At 39.3% G+C, this 18,601-nt stretch overlaps 1 protein-coding gene across 5 annotated transcripts in view; it reads left to right on the forward strand.

Moving 5' to 3' along the window:
* The first annotated feature begins 12,997 nt into the window (after window positions 1-12,997).
* The window catches only part of plekha7b (pleckstrin homology domain containing, family A member 7b), a 201,084-nt gene continuing 195,480 nt past the window's right edge, over window positions 12,998-18,601 (forward strand). For all 5 annotated transcript variants that reach the window (XM_063013505.1, XM_063013507.1, XM_063013509.1 and 2 more), the window contains exons 1-3: window positions 12,998-13,080; window positions 13,191-13,267; window positions 13,455-13,512. In XM_063013505.1, the coding sequence (XP_062869575.1) occupies window positions 12,998-13,080; window positions 13,191-13,267; window positions 13,455-13,512 (218 nt within the window). The remainder of the gene's footprint in view (window positions 13,081-13,190; window positions 13,268-13,454; window positions 13,513-18,601) is intronic.

The raw sequence follows: 18,601 nt of genomic DNA on the forward strand, positions 1-18,601 counted from the left end.
GCTGAAGGACCTTTCCAATTATCAATTAGACATTAACTCAAATTTATGATATAGTACTATTTTACCCCTTTTCCACCAAAGAACCATGGTTCTTGAACCGGTTCTGTTCAGGTTTCTCTGAACCTTGGTGTTCTGTAGAGAACCGACGCGCGTTTCCACCAGTTTTTGAGAACCAAGCAGCGTCATCATCGGTGGGCGTTACATACTAAGAGTTAAGAGAAGTAATAACATGGCGGAGTGTGTGGATTATGTGCGAGCATTTGTGCTGCTGTTACAGATGTTTGTTTTTATGTAAAAAGCATCAATCTAACTATCGGTGATAAGAAGACGTGACATGTTTGTCTCAGTTGTTGTTTTCTGTAGTTAATTAACGTGAGAGGAGTTTTGCGCTTCGTTTTCACTGCGACTCTCGGCACAAATAGCCGATTTGCTCAGCGCTCGACTTGAGCGATAAAACATCATTAAAGTTCCACAACACGAACATCCATCTGTGTGAAATAAACATCAAATCCACTCTAAAATACAACATGTATCTGTGTTTAACTGTATTCACTTCACGTGTGGTGTTTATGCAGCTCGGGGAGTTGAAAAAGCTTTTCAACTTTTATTTCGTAATATCACACAATTCACCTTTTTAAAGGCGCTTTGAAAATATAAGCGGCAAACTGGCTCAAAATGTAATCAGGAGAACTTTAAAAGATAAAAATGCAGCATTAAGCTCCATACGAGACACCAGCTGACGCCATTGTTGCTAACGCGCTATGCTGTACAACATGACATGCCCACTGACGGACGTCATGGTTCGGGCTGAAAAACCAAGTATTCTGTGGTGCCAGACTGGCCCGCTAGTTCACTGTCTGGAACCTCTTTTTTCGGTGGAAACACGCGGAACCGATTCAAAATCAAGTTCGGGAACCGGAACGGGCTCCGTGCCGCGTTGGTGGAAAAGGGGTATTTGTGAAGCGGTGATAGAAAAGGTTGCTTTTGTTATATTTTTCAGTTTTTTTTTTTAATTGAACAACATTCCCTTCACACAGACGATCTGATCCAACTTTCATTTCCACATTTTGACCTGAATAAAATCTCTCTTCTGCCATGCATAGCAGAGGATGAAAATAGTAAAACCATTCTGTAAAGCCGATTTGAGAAATACAACACAGCCCTAATGATCTGTCAGCAGGGCTGGACTGGGAACAAAATTCAGCCCTGGACTTTTTTCTTCACCAGCCCACTACAAGCACATCGCGCCACACATATAATAATAATAATAATAATACATTTTATTTATATAGCGCTTTTCAAGATACTCAAAGACGCTTTACATAAGACAAATAATCAAAACAAATACGTACATACACCATACAAATCATAGTACAAAATCAAAATAGTACATCAACATCAAGAATAATTAAGATAAAAACAAAGAGAGCAGCATAAGACAGTTCATTAAAAATTAGCTAAATTATGAGAGAGAACAACAAATATAGAACAATTTCTTAAAATTAGACAGAAACAGGACAGATTTACATGCAATCAGGAAACTGAAAACTTTACAAGTTTTAGGATCTAGGACTTCACATTTCACATATCACCCCCTAATCAAATGTTAGATGATTGATTTTAATAGTTTTCATCTATCTTACCACTAAAGTTATTAACTCACTATAATAAAAATTAAAATAATAAAAACATAACTACAAACAATTATATATATTTCCAACTTTCCTTTGGGATTAATAGTTCTATCCATCTATCACACACATAAAATTTACAATTTCTTAAATGGTTCTATTGGATTTCCCCATCCTGTTTCATTAAACCGCAAGAAATAAAATTAAACCTTTCTTTCATTTAACCTTTAACATTGGTAAATATGCTTTTTTCGCACTTTTATTCACACGTGATTCACGTTTGTTCCAAATTAGTGCATTGCTCCGATGAGCAAAGAAATAAATCGCATGTGTAAATACTTTACATGTTGACAAGGGAAATTAACCATGTGAGCTATGCACATAATCACTCTAAAAAATGTCCTGAACAGCTGCATTTTCCTTTCTGTATTATAGAGTGTTTACTTTTTCTGAAGAGCAGAGACTAATGGTACCGTCTCAAATTATATCCACGGCCCTATGTAGTGCACTTGGACATGACATCATAGAACTTTTACAAAAATCGTCCTTAAAACAGCTGCTTTAAAGCCCCTGATATCCAACAGTAGCTTAGATAACTACTTATTAATCATTCAGTGACTGTTAAAAGAAATGTTTTGTACTGTTAGAAATGTTTTGTACTGTTAGGAAGTACCCTAAGTAGGGCATAGGCGACATTTGAGATAGGCCCACAGTCTCTTCTTAAACGGCGTTACTAACGAGGCCGAGTCACCGAACACTAACTTTTCCTTTTCTGCTCTCTGGATATGCTGTAGTTCCTCACTGCCAAACAGGTTGTCCAGTTTCCTGCACTTTTCTGCATCTGCTTGCAGCTTTTTCTGTGTTTTATCACGGGATTTTTCTGCTTACGCTTTTTCGACCCTTTCTCCATCTCGCACTCATTCTGGTGGTTGTGATTACGGTTTATCCTGGGGGAGGGACATTTCTGTGACTGGCCAATGGATATGCAGTGAGAATACTGTGGTGGGCCAATGCACACTTCAGGATTATTATTCAGGAATATTTAAAACAGAATTTATTTTTCACTCTCTCAGCGGCCCACAAACAGAGCGGCCCACCGGGAAAACTCCCGACCCTCCCGATGGCCAGTCCATCCCTGTCTGTCAGTATAGCAAGCAGTATACCAGCAGACACATTGTTAGTGACAAATGTATATGTTGTCAGATCTCCCAATCATAAGCATTATAATAGCATTGTGTGCTGAAAATTGTTGTAATGCTTGCTCAGTACAGAATCAGCGTTCAGTCTACGCTTGCTGAACAATGCCGATGCACGACTCATTTAATCAAAATAGACATTAATCAATAAAAGGCTCTGATAAAAATCAGGTCATAATTGAAACTGATTTTGTCAGCATCACAAAGCTTGTTATTAAGAGTTTGTCAATATGAGACATCCTCTCAGCAGTGTGCATCTTATTTTTTGTTATAGTCTTTCTTTTTGACACTGAAGGGTTGAATAGTGCAACATCATGCAGTTCTTACTGTTTGCTTTAAAGCCACATTTAAAGTGCACCAGGACAACAGGGGGACATAGCAGCAAGAGGTTTTCCCTCAGAGAGCTTTGAGTGATGAAATATTTATGCTGCTCTAAGGTGTTTGATGTTGATACACTACAGGATGGTGCAGGATGCTGGCAAGAACAATAAACTTTTAACTCCAAAGAGGAATCTAAGAAACTCTTTGGAGAAACGCCTCTGGAGATACTACACCAAACCACACACCTCTGTGTACGCAGTGATAGAACAAGTATGACGTTTTAGCAAAGAATAGACAAGAGAAATGTGGAATTAATGTGAGGCAGTGGTTCTCAACCTTTTTTTTCTTTTAGACCCCCCTATGTTAAAAAAAATCTGGACCCCCCTTGACGTGGGTTATGATATTATTCTTATGCTTTCAGTAATGATGACAAAAGGCATTGTTATTTGCATCAACAACTGAATCAGAATCTTTCATAGTCGCCATCCGTTGACCTTTGCACTTTTGAGTAAAACATTTGTCTATTCTCAAAGACCCAACATAGTCCATAGGCAGTTCAAAATAGATCTATATAATATCACAATAAATCTCCCATATGCCAATAGCCTAGTGATTTTCCTGTCACATCATGTGTGATTCATTTACTCTTCTCAATTAAATGCAATTGGACCCCTTCTAGGCTCACTGAGGGCCCTCCCTAGTTGAGAACCACTGTTTTGAGGCACACAAAATGTAAAGGCCAAAATGTAAAAAACATTAACACTCCTGTCTCAAGTACATTAGTCTAAAGTAATATATTTGCCAAATTGGACATCTTTACACTACAAAATTATTGGCATTCTCGGTTAAGACTGATCTTCCATCTGAATCAGTCAGGTCTGTCATACCAAGACTAACCCTCTTTTACAGTTGCAGTGTTTCCTCTAGAATTTTTTTTAGCAGCGGTGGCAGGCACCATCAACCCCCCACACACCCACGGCTCCCATCAGGTGCAGTGCAAAATTAATTAAACAAAAGTTTGTGTTAAAAATGAACACATTAGCCTTGACAGCACTGTTTTAAAGCTTGCATAAGCAATCAGTGCGGACCGTGACGTCATATGTGGGCGTGTCACAGTGTGGAGGCTGTGAAACCGCTTTTGCGCTGTTCTTTCATATTTTAAAAGTTCATCTGATTAAATTTTGATATTTTCAAAGTGATGAACTGTGTGATATGAGGCGGTAAAAGTGCTCTAGACAGTACGAACAACGCTTAACGTGAAAATAAAGCTTAACGTGACTTATTGTACTAAAACAACGACCGATGAAACACTGAGTTGTGTGCATCTGAGCCTTACTCACATTGTATTCCAAACCCTAGCTTTAATCCTATAGATTTTAAGGAAAGATTTGGTTTTATTCAATTAAACATGAAATATTTCTCAGCTAAAAAAATTTAATCAGCTAAAAATCTAAAAACTCAAACAGATTTTGTGATACTGCCTGAAAAGGTAGCCTTTAATGATTACAATCTTTTTATAATAGATGGAAATTTAAGAGGACGAGGTGTAGCCAGCTAAAACTAAATCTGGTTTGTCTGCCCTATTGTGAATGCAGTCACAGTGGAATAAGAATTTGAATTTTTGGCTCTGAAAGTGTGTACTGCGCAAAATAATTGTGATGGGATGGTACAGATCTCCTTCTGCTCCTTCGTCAGCTATTGACCAAATAGCTGATCTTTTACCCATTTAAAAAAGTTTGGATTATTATGGAGCTGATAAAATGGACAGTGAGTGTAGAAGCAAGGAGGTGGTTTTAATGTTATGGCTGATCAGTATATGGTGGTTAGAAGGAATTTCAAACATTGTCATGAGCAATCCTTCTTGAATGATCTTCAGGCAATATTCATTATAGTCCCAATATCCCAGATGCTGATTTAGCTTTTGACCATTACTGTAAGTGCTTTAAAGCTGTTGTTTATGAGCATGCTCATTTAAAAAAAAAATAAAGAATACAAAATAGGTCAAGTCCTGGTTCTCAGCAAAAATATCATTCTTGTTTAAAGAGAGAAGTAAAGCTTGGGCTTGGGCTTGGGCTTTGGCCAGGCATTCTAGGGAACCTGACCACTGGCTTGCTTAGAAGCAAAAACACACACAAAAAAGAAGGCTAAATCTAATTATTATCTGTCTTTAAATCCGTAATCTTTTTGATCCAGCTAAATTCTGGAAGGAATGTAATTCTATTAACCTTAATAAAGTAGTTTCTCTCATTTGGGTGTTTAATCACAGACTATAAGGACATTGGTGAACTTTTAATAAACATTTTGCATCTGCTGGCAACCTATATGTTCATGTTTATACTGTACCTTTTCAGTTAGTGATCACAGTTAATGATGTTGATACACAAGGTCTACTTCGCTTTAATGTTGTTCTCATCTAATGGCCTGGCTAATGCATTACCAGCTATAGATTTAATAAGAGAAAGGCTGCTTATGTAACTTATTTACACAAGGGAGGTGTTGCACCTGACCTCAGCAATTATTCAATCAAATGCCTTATCTTCAAACCATCATGCCTAGCAAAAATACTAGAATCTGTATTAAACAATCATCCTTATTCATCTCACTCAGTATGCTCTATTTCTGGATTTAGAGAAAAGCTCACCACTTTTTATTGCTGCCACTTTAAATGACATATTTCAGCTGCACAGCTTCTTTTATTGATCTAAAAGGGATCTGATACATTAATATTTATCATCCAATGCTTTAAAAAGGGATATGAATGGTTTCAGAGTTAACTAATGGAAAGACAGCAGTGTGTGTCTAAATTTATGTAAACTGCTCAATGCGTCCCACTTGGAGCCTGTTCTGTTTATAGACGATATTGTTTCTCCTGTAACTGGGTATTAATTTTATTTATATGCTGATGATAATGGATACTGATCTTGTACTGTACTGCAGACACGTTGCACTCAATAATTAGTTGAGTATAGTAATCAATAATCAGTTCTTAATGCAGATAAAACTAAATCATTTTATTAAAATGATTGATTCTTAAGATCTTATCATATGGAAAGAGCTACATATTATTAGTGGCTCTCCTGTAATCAGGTCTAAACTTTATTTATATGCTAATACTACTGGATACTGATCTTGTACTGTACTGCAAATACTGGACATTTTGCTGTTTAATTCCTTTAGCAGTGTTCTACAAGATACACATTTCACTCAGTAATCATGGTTACTTCTTAATGCAGATAAAACTAAATCAGTATATTAAATGATTGATTCTTAGGATCTCATCATATTGAAAGAGGTACAGATTATAAGTGGCTCTCTGTACATCCATAAGGGCGGCACGGTGGCCAAGTGGGTAGAACTGTCGCCTCACAGCAAGAAGGTCCTGGGTTTGATCCCCAGGCGGGCGGTCCGGGTCCTTTCTGTGCGGAGTTTGCATGTTCTCCCTGTGTCTGCATGGGTTTCCTCCCACAGTCCAAAAACATGCAGTCAGGTTAATTGGAGACACTGAATTGCCCTATATGTGAATGGGTGTGTATATGTGTGTGTGTATGTATTTGTGTCTGCCATGCGATGGCCCCGTATTACTGTGTGCCTTGCGCCCATTGAAAGCTGGGATAGGCTACGGCACCCCCCCGCGACCCTGATTGGATAAGCGGTTAAGACAGTGAGTGAGCGAGTGAATCCATGAAACCATACAAGTTTATAGTCTTGGATTTTGGAGTGATGAAATGAAAACTTTTAATTATCACATGACCAAACTTACAGTTAAAGGTTACTAAAATGGTTACTTTAATAGATCTTTAGATTTCTATATCTCTGCACTGTAGAAGGATGCTTATTGCTGCAAAGCTTATTGCTTTCCTCACAGTCTAGGACAGTTTTATACATGCATGCTTCAGATGTGGCTTTTATGACTTTGGACTTTGGAATAATAATGTTTGGTAGCTCTCTTTCTCTCTGTAAGGCATGATAGACACTAGATTTTATTCAGTTAGAACTTTCTACCCCCTTACATTACTTCATTGCTGTCTTTTAACTGTGTCTTTAAAGAACACGCTCAAGTAACTTAATTACGTTGCAGGTGCTGGCTGTTTTTAACTGAGCGTGGAAAATCCAGTTTTACACACCGAGCACCTGTAACCAGGCATAACATGCAGCACAATCTAAAGCTTACCTCATTTATTACCTCATTATTATTACCTCAATCTTACAACGGCATAGTTTTGATTTCAAAAATAAAGTCGTATAAGTTTCGATTTGGAGATTAAAGTCAAAATATTATGAGAATAAAGTCGAAATATTATGGCCAAAGAATGTGCATCGTCGTAGGCTTGTCAGTTCAGAGAAGCACGGGTCTCAGTACCTGGATCGGCATGCAAGCGCAGAGGGCAGCTTATAATGACTGTTATTGTGGTTATCCAATAACCCTTGATTATTTCTGGGTGGCTCTTTGTATTGTACACTTCCATCCACAGGACATGATGACTAAACCCGTCAAAGCAACCATTTATAGCGATGCCGTACGGCTTTAGTCTATCGTACGAGTCCATAAGGCTTGGTTGAAGTACTGCTGACGATGCAGACGTCGAGCGCACCGGTGGCGCACGTTCTTCTAAATAAACCCAGTTTATTGCATTGTCCTTATACTAATAACAAACTGGTGCTGATGTGCAGGAGATTGGGTATTTTTTTATTTGTGAAGCTGATATGAAAGTACAACAAATCATGAACATCCCTCATTTTAATACTAGGAGGTTGCTATGGCCATAATATTTCGACTTTAATCTCGTAATTATTTCGACTTTACTCTCGTAATAGTTTCGACTTTAATTTCGTAGTTATTTTGACTTTAATCTTGTAATATTTTGACTTTATTCTCAAAATCGAAACTTATACGACTTTATTCTCAAAATCAAAACTTAAAAAAATATTTTTCTTTAAAGTGTCCCTAATACACCGTTGTACAATCTAAATATTTTCATTTTGTTTTATTTTACTTCTGTCTGTTTTTCTTTTAGTTGAGTCATATTTTTTACATGTTAACTTTTATTTACTTTAATTTTTTTTAACTTTTATTTTACTTTTATTTTTTTTCATATTATATTTACTATAATACAACAATTATCCTTAGTTTCTTATTTGTGTTACTTGCTTATTATGGTCTTTTGTTTATCCATAATTGATTTTTACTTGGCTATATTGTAAATGAGGTTTACATCTTAATGTTTTTTCTGAGTTCAAATAGAGGTTGATTGATTTATTGATTGAGCTGAGTAAAAGGCTTTGTAAATGGCTTTGTCTTTGCGTCTTTTATGCAGCTCTGTATGCTTTTCTTCCAAACCTATGTAGCTATATTTATCACAGTATCATGACAGTTTCTCATGTTCAAAGGTCACTTACATTCAACGGCGGTTTCCAGGCTTGCCTTACCTGACTTGAGATTTCTTTGGATTCCCTGCATCTATTTACAATGTTATGCATGGTGGATGGTGAAATATCTACATTGTTTGCAATCTTGCATCAAGCAATCTGCTTTTTTAACTTATTGACAATTCTCTCACAAAATTTGGGGCATAGTTGTGCCACATGACCCATTGCAAAGACTGAGTCTTTAGTGGATTTTGCTTTTATACCCAATCGTGATACCCTCACTGGTTTCTAATTCATCTGCTTATTGTAGAATGCTTTTAAATAGTGTTACTAGAATTTTCTTTAAACTTTTCACTCTTATTTTGGCCCAAGTGTGTTGCATACAATTCAAAATGTGTTGATCTTTGCAAAATACAGTTACATTGGTCAGCTAATATAATTAATCTTGTTTTTATTACATTTTACAAAATGTATGTGAATTTTGTATAAATAATGCCACTTCAATGTCAACATGATATATAGAAAGCACCTGTTAGCAGTGGGTGGAGCTGCAATATTTAAAGACTGATAAGAATGTGTTCACAAACTTTTGGCCAGATAGTGTACTTTTAAAGGCTTTTATATACAGGCAGCTTGTCATCCAGGGCAAGGATAGCCCAGTGTTACTGACCAAAAGGTTCAAATCAAATACAGAATCAAATCCAAGCACAAGGCTGAACAGATGAGGATTAAAGAGCTTTGCGAAAGGCTTTTAATCCTCATCTGCTCAGCTCCATGCTTGAGTTTGTTTTGCTTCACTTGTAAGTGGCTTTGGATACAAAAGTCTGTCAAATGAACACATGTGAAAGTCAGGCAGGTTGTGCAACGACATTCACCATAAATAGAATCTCATTCTTGTGGGCATTTTTATTGTGTGTCTGCTTCCTTTGTCCTATGTCTGCCACACCCAAGTGATATGTTTGCCTAGGTGTGTATTTTTTATTTTTAAAAGTGAGAGTTTGTGTGTAGTAGCATCTTGCTTTTAAAAACTCGCCTTTATATTACTAAAAGAAATATTCAGTCATTATTTACAAGCTTGTTTGCACTTCAGGTGTAGCAAACAGACATAATTTAGGCTATTAAATTTAAATACACAAGTCAATTTTCTTGTCTTCATCAAGAAGACTGCACACATTAAGTGATTAGACATGCTTAGACCTAAGACTTTTTTAGACTGATTATTGACTGATGTAAGCTCAGTTTCCTGTGGGTTAAGTTGTCTAGGTAGTGCACTACAGATGGAAAGAAACATTTGAGTTCTGACGTGAATTTTGGGCCTCGTTTGATCTAAATAATTATTTTTTATATAATAATTATTATTTAGTCATGCTTGCAGTGGGTTCAGCCTCCCAGGAATCACTGAGCGTGATGCTGAAACACACGTGTAGTGAGTTTATTCAAGCACCCTTAAACTATCGCTTAAACTAAATATATCTGTGAAATATGTAATATTTTGTTTTACACAGAGCATTGGTTCACATTATCCCAAAATCTAGTCATTTCCAATTCCAGATTGTGAATCCACTGCTGCTTACACAAACCCCCCCCCCCAATCTGATCAAGTAGAGCTGATACAGAGAGCTCCACTGCTTACCTATTATTATTATTATTATGCCAATCAGGCACCGTAGGCAACTGTGCCATCCCTTCTCAGCACAGCACAACACACACACACACACACACAGTGCAGCTAATATCAACAGTTAAATAGGGAAAAAACAAATAACTTTCTCAATAAGTCAACTATTGCAAAATGGGCAAAATGTGATCTTTAATCACTAATCAGATGGACTTGTGACATTGGGGATTGCAAATAGATCTTAAGATGTTTCAGCTGGAATGTCTTACATTCTAACAATATTGAAGACCAGTGATGAAATTAAAATTGAGATACAGTATGTTTTTCTTGTATAACATTGTGCATTGCCATTCGTAATGCTGAGACTGTAAATATTTCATCTAGTGGTGAGTTTGTTGTTTGTGTTTGACTTTTACTCAAAAAGTGTGAAGACATTTTTTGTAACTAAAACTGAACTGAGGTATTAGGACCAAAGTACCAAAGTATGTGCTGGACAAAAGTGATTGGAATTTACTAAAAGTGCACCTGTGTAGTCAAATGCTGTATTGGTACAGCTGTATGTTAGACTTCTCTTAAACAATTCCTAATTTTAATAATGTTATTAGGCTTGTTAGGTTGTCTAAATATATTCACAACTTTCTCTTAAATTTCTGACTTATAGATAGATAGATAGATAGATAGATAGATAGATAGATAGATAGATAGATAGATAGACAGATAGATAGATAGATAGATAGATAGATAGATAGATAGATAGATAGATAGATAGACCAACCAGGCATAACATTATGACCACTGACAGGTAAAAAGAACAGCACTGATTATCTCTTCCTCACATCAACTGTTAGTGGGTGGAATATATTAGGCAGCAAGTGAACATTTTATCCTCAAAGTTGATGTAAAACTGCAGCTCTTGTGGGGTGTTCCCGGTCTGCAGTATCTTTCAAAAGTGGTCCAAGGAAGGTAACAGTGGTAAACCGGTGACAGGGTCGAGGGCGGCCGAGGCTCATGGATGCACATGGGAAACAAAGGCTGGCCCGTGTGGTCCGATCCAACAGACGAGCTACTGTAGCTCAGATTGCTGAAGAAGTTAATGCTGGTTCTGATAGAAATGTGTCATCGCAGTTTGTTGCGTATGTTGCGGGCTGCGAAAGGGGGACCAAGACAATTAGGAAGGTGGTCATAATGTTATGCCTAATCGGTGTAGATAGATACTTTTTTAATCCCGAAGGAAATTATAAGGTGACACCTGATTGTTTTTTTTGTTTTTTTTTAATTATCTATTTTTTCCCACTTTTTTCCCCCAATTTTAGTCGTGTCCAATTACCCTATTGTGTCCTCTATACTGATTCGACCCTTTTGCCGCCGACTGAGGACGCCACTCAACTGACCCGCACCCCCTCCGGCACGCAGTCAGTACAGCCTGCATTTTTCACCTGCACGAGCCGAGTTCATACACCGAGAGACACTGCGCACGGAGGGTCACACCCCCCTCAATGTAATTCCTCAGCCCTGTGCAGGCGCCGTCAGTCAACCAGCAGGGGCCGCAGTCGCACCGGTTATGAGGACCTATGCTCCGACTCTACCCCTAACCCTGAACAACAGCCAAACGTTGTTCATACTGCCGCCCAACCCAGTCGGAAAGGCAGAGCTGAGTTTCGATACGACGTATCTAGAAACCCAACTCTGGTGCGCTCGCGTACTTTACCTGATTCGTTTTTTATCCTAATTTTTTTGTTGTGCAATGCTCATGATTTGACCCAAGTGAGACCAGAGCTTCTCACTGGGTGGATAGAATTTAGGTTGAAAACACTGGACTATGACTTTAACATTGTGGTTCAATTTGTAGTGTCCATCTGATAAGGTAAGAAGTCTTGGTGTTGTCCTTGATAACCAGCTGACATTCTCTCCTCATATAGCCAACATGACAAGATCATGCCGGTTCCTCCTGTACAACATCAGGAAGATTCGTCCATTTCTCTCCAGGGAAGCTACCCAGATTCTGGTGCAATCACTTGTAATCTCACGGTTGGACTACTGCAACTCCCTTCTGGCTGGAGCTCCCATGTCCACGATTAAACCCTTACAGCTCATTCAAAATGCAGCTGCACGTCTGGTTTTTAACCAACCCAAACACTGCCACATCACCCCACTGCTACGTTCTCTTCACTGGCTTCCTGTAGCTGCACGCATTCAGTTTAAAACACTGACGCTCGCCTACAAAGCCAAAAATGGACCAGCCCCAAGCTACCTTCGTGGCCTAATCAAACCCCGCTCTGTACCACGCAACCTCCTAGCCTCTAGTCTCGCTCGACTTGAGCCCCCATCCAGGACTAAAGGAAGACAAGCATCAAGGCTGTTCTCTGTTCTAGCGCCGAAGTGGTTGAATGAACTTCCTCTGTCTGTCCGAACATCTGAGTCTCTTGCTGTCTTTAAAAAACGATTAAAAACCCACCTTTTTACTAAACACTTAGGCTGACTTGTACTTATTTACTAACATTTTGTTCCATTCTTTTCCATTTCAAAGGTTCTAACAGGTTTGAGCAGATTTGTGTTCTTTGACTGTTGTTTTCCTAAACTTGAGAAATGAAATGTTCACTATAGAAGCACTTCTGTAAGTCGCTCTGGATAAGAGCTTCTGCTAAATGCTGAAAATGAAAATGTGTCCCAACAGAACTTTTGATTTGTTGTCTTTTGCGAATCGATTCACTTTGTGGAGTCGTTTGAAGCAAACGATTCGTTCCCGCAGGTCTGGCGCCCATCTCATCTGTAGCACTGAGCTCGCTCTGCCCCTTTAACTACCGACGGCCGCTGGAGCGTCTCGGTTCACCCGGAGAAGAATGAAACAACAGTAAGGCGGAATCATGGCGGCTCCTCTCGGCCGGGACACTCTACCTGACCACTGGTCCTACGGAGTGTGCAGGGATGGCAGAGTCTTTTTCATCAAGTGAGTATTGCAGATGGCATACGAATCCTTAACGAAGCGCCGGGTAGCGCACTTTAGGTTTATTTTACCTGTATATGTGCGGTAACAGGTGTTTCCTTTTTGATTTCCAGCGATCAAACTCGCACCACCACTTGGCTCCATCCCCGCACCGGAGAACCTGTCAATTCGGGACACATGATACGATCAGGTACCAGATAGGACGTGTTTATTTCGTGATCGTGTGTGTAAACTTTGTAGCTCATTCATAAGAACGCTGGCACATTCTCACGCTGGTGCATTATGATCCGCACTCGGAACACACAGTGTCGTTTCCAAACTTGCGCTGCTTAATGCGATCCTGATCCTCGCTTATAGGAGTGTATCTGTGTGTGCAGATTTACCGCGAGGATGGGAGGAAGGATTCACCCTAGAAGGAGCAAGCTACTTCATAAAGTAAGAGCTTTTCTGTGTGTTTTTAGCCGGATTAAAGCGAATGCGCGCTAAAGTGGAGCCGCATTGCTTTCCGCATCGCGGCCCTCCAATGATCCCGCCAACAGCGTCACCAAGTTGCGCTTCACTAAACACATTACATTGTCAATCTGCAGCACTGCACGTTCTAAGCCGTGCCTAACTGATGTAGAGGTGCCACCCCCTGTACCCTGGCAAGATTTCTTACCGCTTTAAAGGTAAACACTCATCAAACCGGATCTGCCTACCTGCCGCTGTACACCTCCACCACTGATCAAGGCTGTATGGTGTTAAAATCACGTGTTGAGTCCAAGCCAAATCCAAAGTCCAAACGAGAAGTAGACTCAAGTCAAGTCAAGTCAACTTTATTTATATAGCGCTTTTGACAACAGACATTGTCTCAAAGCAAGTTTACAAAATCCAGGACCAACAGAAACCCCTGTTGAGCAAGCCGAGGGCGACTGTGGCAAGGAAGAACTTCCTGAAAATTACAGGAAGAAACTTTGAGAGGAACCAGACTCAGCAGGGCCCATCCTTCTTAGGTGGTCTGGAGGATACTTTAAATAAATTGGATTTACACAAATCATACAAACACAGAATTACATGAACTAAAAGTTATAACTGGCAGTAAATAAATGAACAAATAAATAAATATATAAATTATAAATATATAATATATAAAATAAAAAAAGTAGAGCGGGTTAAAACCAAGTTAATAAAGCAATAAGCCACAATTTTATTATATTTTATGTTGACCGCCGTTTTATAAAAGCAATAAGCCACTCGAGACCGTGCGTTACTGCGATTTTATCACGGGGAAAGATGTTTTGGCATGACGCGAAGTGGAGTGCCTAAAACGTCTTTCCCCGTGATAAAATCATAGCAGTGAATGAATAAAGAAGTACAATTAAACAATTGGGGAGATACAATAAGTGCGATCACAATTTAAAAATTATATTACTTACATGTAATTTACTTGTAACTTATATGACCCCCCCCCCCCCCCCTTTGTAGATACTTGCTTGATGTTTAAATTTGGTCTGGGTGGCCCTAATTCTTTAGTTGCTAATTTATCCTGATTACTACGATGACTGAATGGCATTTCCCTTAGTTGCTCTGAACTGAGGTAATGGTAGTCATGGTGACGAGATCGCTACACCAGGTTACGTGTGACGCAAGCACGTAAGTGCGAGCCCTCCCGGAACCCATTCAGATTGTATTGCAGCGTCTGCAGTTCGAAAAAAAAAGAGCCTTAAAGTTTATGAGAGCAATCCGGGGCGATTTTCAATCAGACTGAAATTGCCTCAAAAGGGGCGGTACTGTACGGAACACAACTCGACGCTGATTGGACTACGATATTCAGAGGCAAGACAGACTGTCCAGAACAGTCACAGCTGTGATAGAAAGATTTCTTCCCTTTCGCTCTTGGTGGTGCGTCACCTGATCGGCCTAAGGAACGAGCCGCCCCTGGTTCTGAAATGTGTCTGTGGGAATTTGTACCCATTCATTTATTTAGCTTCTATCCAAAGTGACTCACAGTTGTGATTGTAATTCTCAGTAAGATCAGGCACTGATGTGGCATTTACAGTTCACATTTTTGGTATTTATCAGATGCTTTTTATCCAAAGTGACTTACAGTTGTGACGGAATACAATCTAAGCAATTGAGGGTTTAGGGCCTTGCTCAAGGCTCAACAGTGGCAACCTGGCAGTGGTGGGGCTTGAACCAGCAACCTTCTGATTACTAGTCCAGTACCTTAACCACTAGGCTGCAGCTGTTGAATGGAAAAACTTTTTGTGCAGTTGATGCTTAAGTTTATCCCAAATAAGTTTAATGCCACCATGTGCAGATGGGCCATTGAAAAGAAAATCTACTCATATAAAATATTAATATTTTGTAAAACCTTTAAAATTATAATGCTGCAAAATATTGAGATTCTTGTATTAATGCACTTCCACTTTATTTCCACTTTTCTTTATGCTGTGTCTCTTTGCACACTTGCTTTTGGCATGATTGTTTTTTCTCTGATTGGCATCCCTGTGAGTTCTAATTTTGTACATCTCATGAGAGTTGTTGTGACAGGGGCATAGATGTGTTAATTCCATTTTGTGCTTATTACTGTGGTTGTACTGTACTAACAATCCTGTGATGTTTATCCCTCTCTGTAAGCTTTCACTCACAAACACTTTCATATTTCAATCTAAAGTCATTTCCCAGTTTTGTGACTGATGCACCTGCAATTTAGTCAACTGGAACTCTGTTAGCATGTTGCTTTGAAAGTCTTACTAATCAAAACTACTTCTTAGAACTAATTATGATTCTATTATAATAATTATAATTCTGTCGTAATTAAGCAGTGCAGCTGTGTTTGAAATGGTAATTTAGTCTTTATTATATGCAGTTTCTTTTATATTATTATTCATTCATTCATTGTTTTAGCACCACTTTATTTTGCTGAGGGTTGTGGTGGGTTTGATTAATTGGGAGAAAGGCAGGTAACACCCCAGACAGGTTGCCAGTCTTGTCACACTTGGGCCAATTATTAGTAGCTCCACTTGGCCTGACTACAGGTTTTTGGACTTGTTGGAGGAAACCCGGAGCACCTGGAGAAAATCCACATGGACACAGACAAGAGAACATGTAAACTCCACACAGAAATGACCCTGGCGACCCAGCCATCAAATCAAATCCAGGCTGTCCTTGCTGTAACAGCGCTACACACTGTGCCACTGTGCCACCTTATAATAATGTAAATAATTTAATTCATCATTTAATCCTCTTTTTGTTGTATTGGAGAAAGCAATCATGGTTAAGTTTGGTGTGTTTTGTTTCATGTTCTTCCACTACTTTATCCTGGTCAGGGTTGTGGTGGGAATCAGTGGGCACACTGCAGCACTACACGTGCACCTTCTGTGCACAAACAATGTCCATAAAGACACGGTGATGCCGGTCCATGGTCTGAGGGGTTTGGTATGGGACTCTAGTCACCTGCTGACCTCAATTTCACTGAACACATTTGGGATAAATTTGTGATCCAGGTCTCCTAGTCCAGCATCAGTAGAGCCATTGGTCACAATCTTGTGGAAAACCTTTACAGATGAGTAAGATCTTCCAGGGACACAAGGGAGGGGAACTTCATGGGGTGTCTAAAAAACCCATGAAGAGATTATGGCCATATAGTGTATGTTAAAAATGAGTTGCATATAATCCTACATATGGGCAGTTGTAGCCTAGCGGTTAAGGTACTGGTCCAGTAATCAGAAGGTTGCCGGTTCAAGCCTCACCACTGCCAGGTTGTGCCCTTGAGCAAGCCCTCAATTGTTTAGATTGTATACTGTCTCAACTTTAAGTCACTTTGGATAAAAGTGTCTGCTAAATTCTGAAAATTTAAAAGTAAATATGCTAAGCATGTGCAGGCAATGAGAGAGTTAATATGATTACAGATTCTACATACACTATATAGCCAAAAGTATTTGGATACCTGATCATGAGCTTGTTGGAACTCCCATTTCAAAAGTGGTATTAAAACATAACAACAGAAATTTAAAGTCTGTGTGTGGGAATTTGTGCCTATTCATTTAAAAGAACATTGTACGGCTGGACACTGATGTTGGTCAAGAAAGCCTCAGTTGATGTTCCACTTCATTCCCAAGCTGTTCAGTGGGGCTGAGGTCAGGGCTCTGTGCAGGTCACTGGAGTTTCTTTAAACCAAGCTTTTCTTTAAGTCTTTATAGACCTTTATTTAAAAAAAGAAAAAGGCTTGGACCAAAACTGCTATTTTAAATCTGTGCCTTTTAAAGCACTGAAACAGTGCCTGAGCAGGACTTTGACCTTGAAGTTTGCCGACATAGTAGAAAGATTCAATTAAATATAGCTTCTAGTGTCTTCATACATGACATTACACATACACAGAGACGTATAGAAAAACAAGGTTTGCAACCTGAAGATCAACATTCCAAATCTAGACGGTCTAGTTACACAACCGGAGCAGAACACCATTAAACAAGAGACATGCCAGAGAAAAAAAAAAAAACATGAAAGTTGGGCAATCAACACTCAGCTAGGAGGGTTATGCAGATGTTAGGGAGTGTAGATCACAGCGTTCAGATATGAAATGAAAGTGTTTAGATAATGAAATTGTAGTGCAGTGCATATACAATAATGAGATTTTACTGGAGTTACTGGACTATTAATCAGAAGGTCCCTAGTGGAAGCCCTGCTACCCCCAGGGTGCTACTGTTGAGCTAGACTTTCAACCCTCGGTTGCTTGCATTGTACGTGGTCACAATTGTAAGTCGCTTTGGATAAAAGCATCTACTAAATGACATACATGTAAATGTAAATGAAATCATTCAATGGGTATAAGGTGACTGATTGTTATGGTTAACACTGGGGAAGACAGAGATAGTTATAGACTGATGAAGAGACAGGTTTTTTCATTTCTGGACAGGTCAAGAAATTAGTGGCTCGGTGGGTAACACTGTTGCCTCACAGCAAGAAGGTCCTGGGTTTGATTCCCAGGTGGAGCAGTCCGGGTCCATTCTGTGTGGAGTTTGCATGTTCTCCCTGTGTCTGCGTGGGTTTCCTCCCACAGTCTAAAGACAAGTGAGGTAAATTGGAGATACAAAATTGTCCGTGACTGTGTTTGACATTAGGGCGGCACGGTGGCTAAGTGGGTAGCACTGTCACCTCACAGCAAGAAGGTCCTGGGTTCAATCCCCAGGTGGGGCGGTCCGGGTCCTTTCTGTGTGGAGTTTACATGTTCTCCCCGTGTCCACGTGGGTTTCCTCCGGGTGCTCCGGTTTCCTCCCACAGTCCAAAGACATGCACGTGAGGTGAACTGGAGATAGTAAATTGTCCAGGACTTGTGTAATGAGTAACTACCGTTCCTGTCATAAATGTAACCAAAGTGTAAAACATGACTAAAATCCTAATAATAATAATAATAATAAGTTTGACATTAAACTTAAGAACTGATGAATCTTGTGTAACCAGTGACTACTAGGGATGTAACGATACACTCTACCCACGATGCTATGTGATTCACGATACTGGGTTCACGATTTTTTCCCGA

The sequence above is a fragment of the Trichomycterus rosablanca genome, chromosome 17 (assembly GCF_030014385.1).
Source record: "Trichomycterus rosablanca isolate fTriRos1 chromosome 17, fTriRos1.hap1, whole genome shotgun sequence".
Lineage (NCBI taxonomy): Eukaryota > Metazoa > Chordata > Actinopteri > Siluriformes > Trichomycteridae > Trichomycterus > Trichomycterus rosablanca.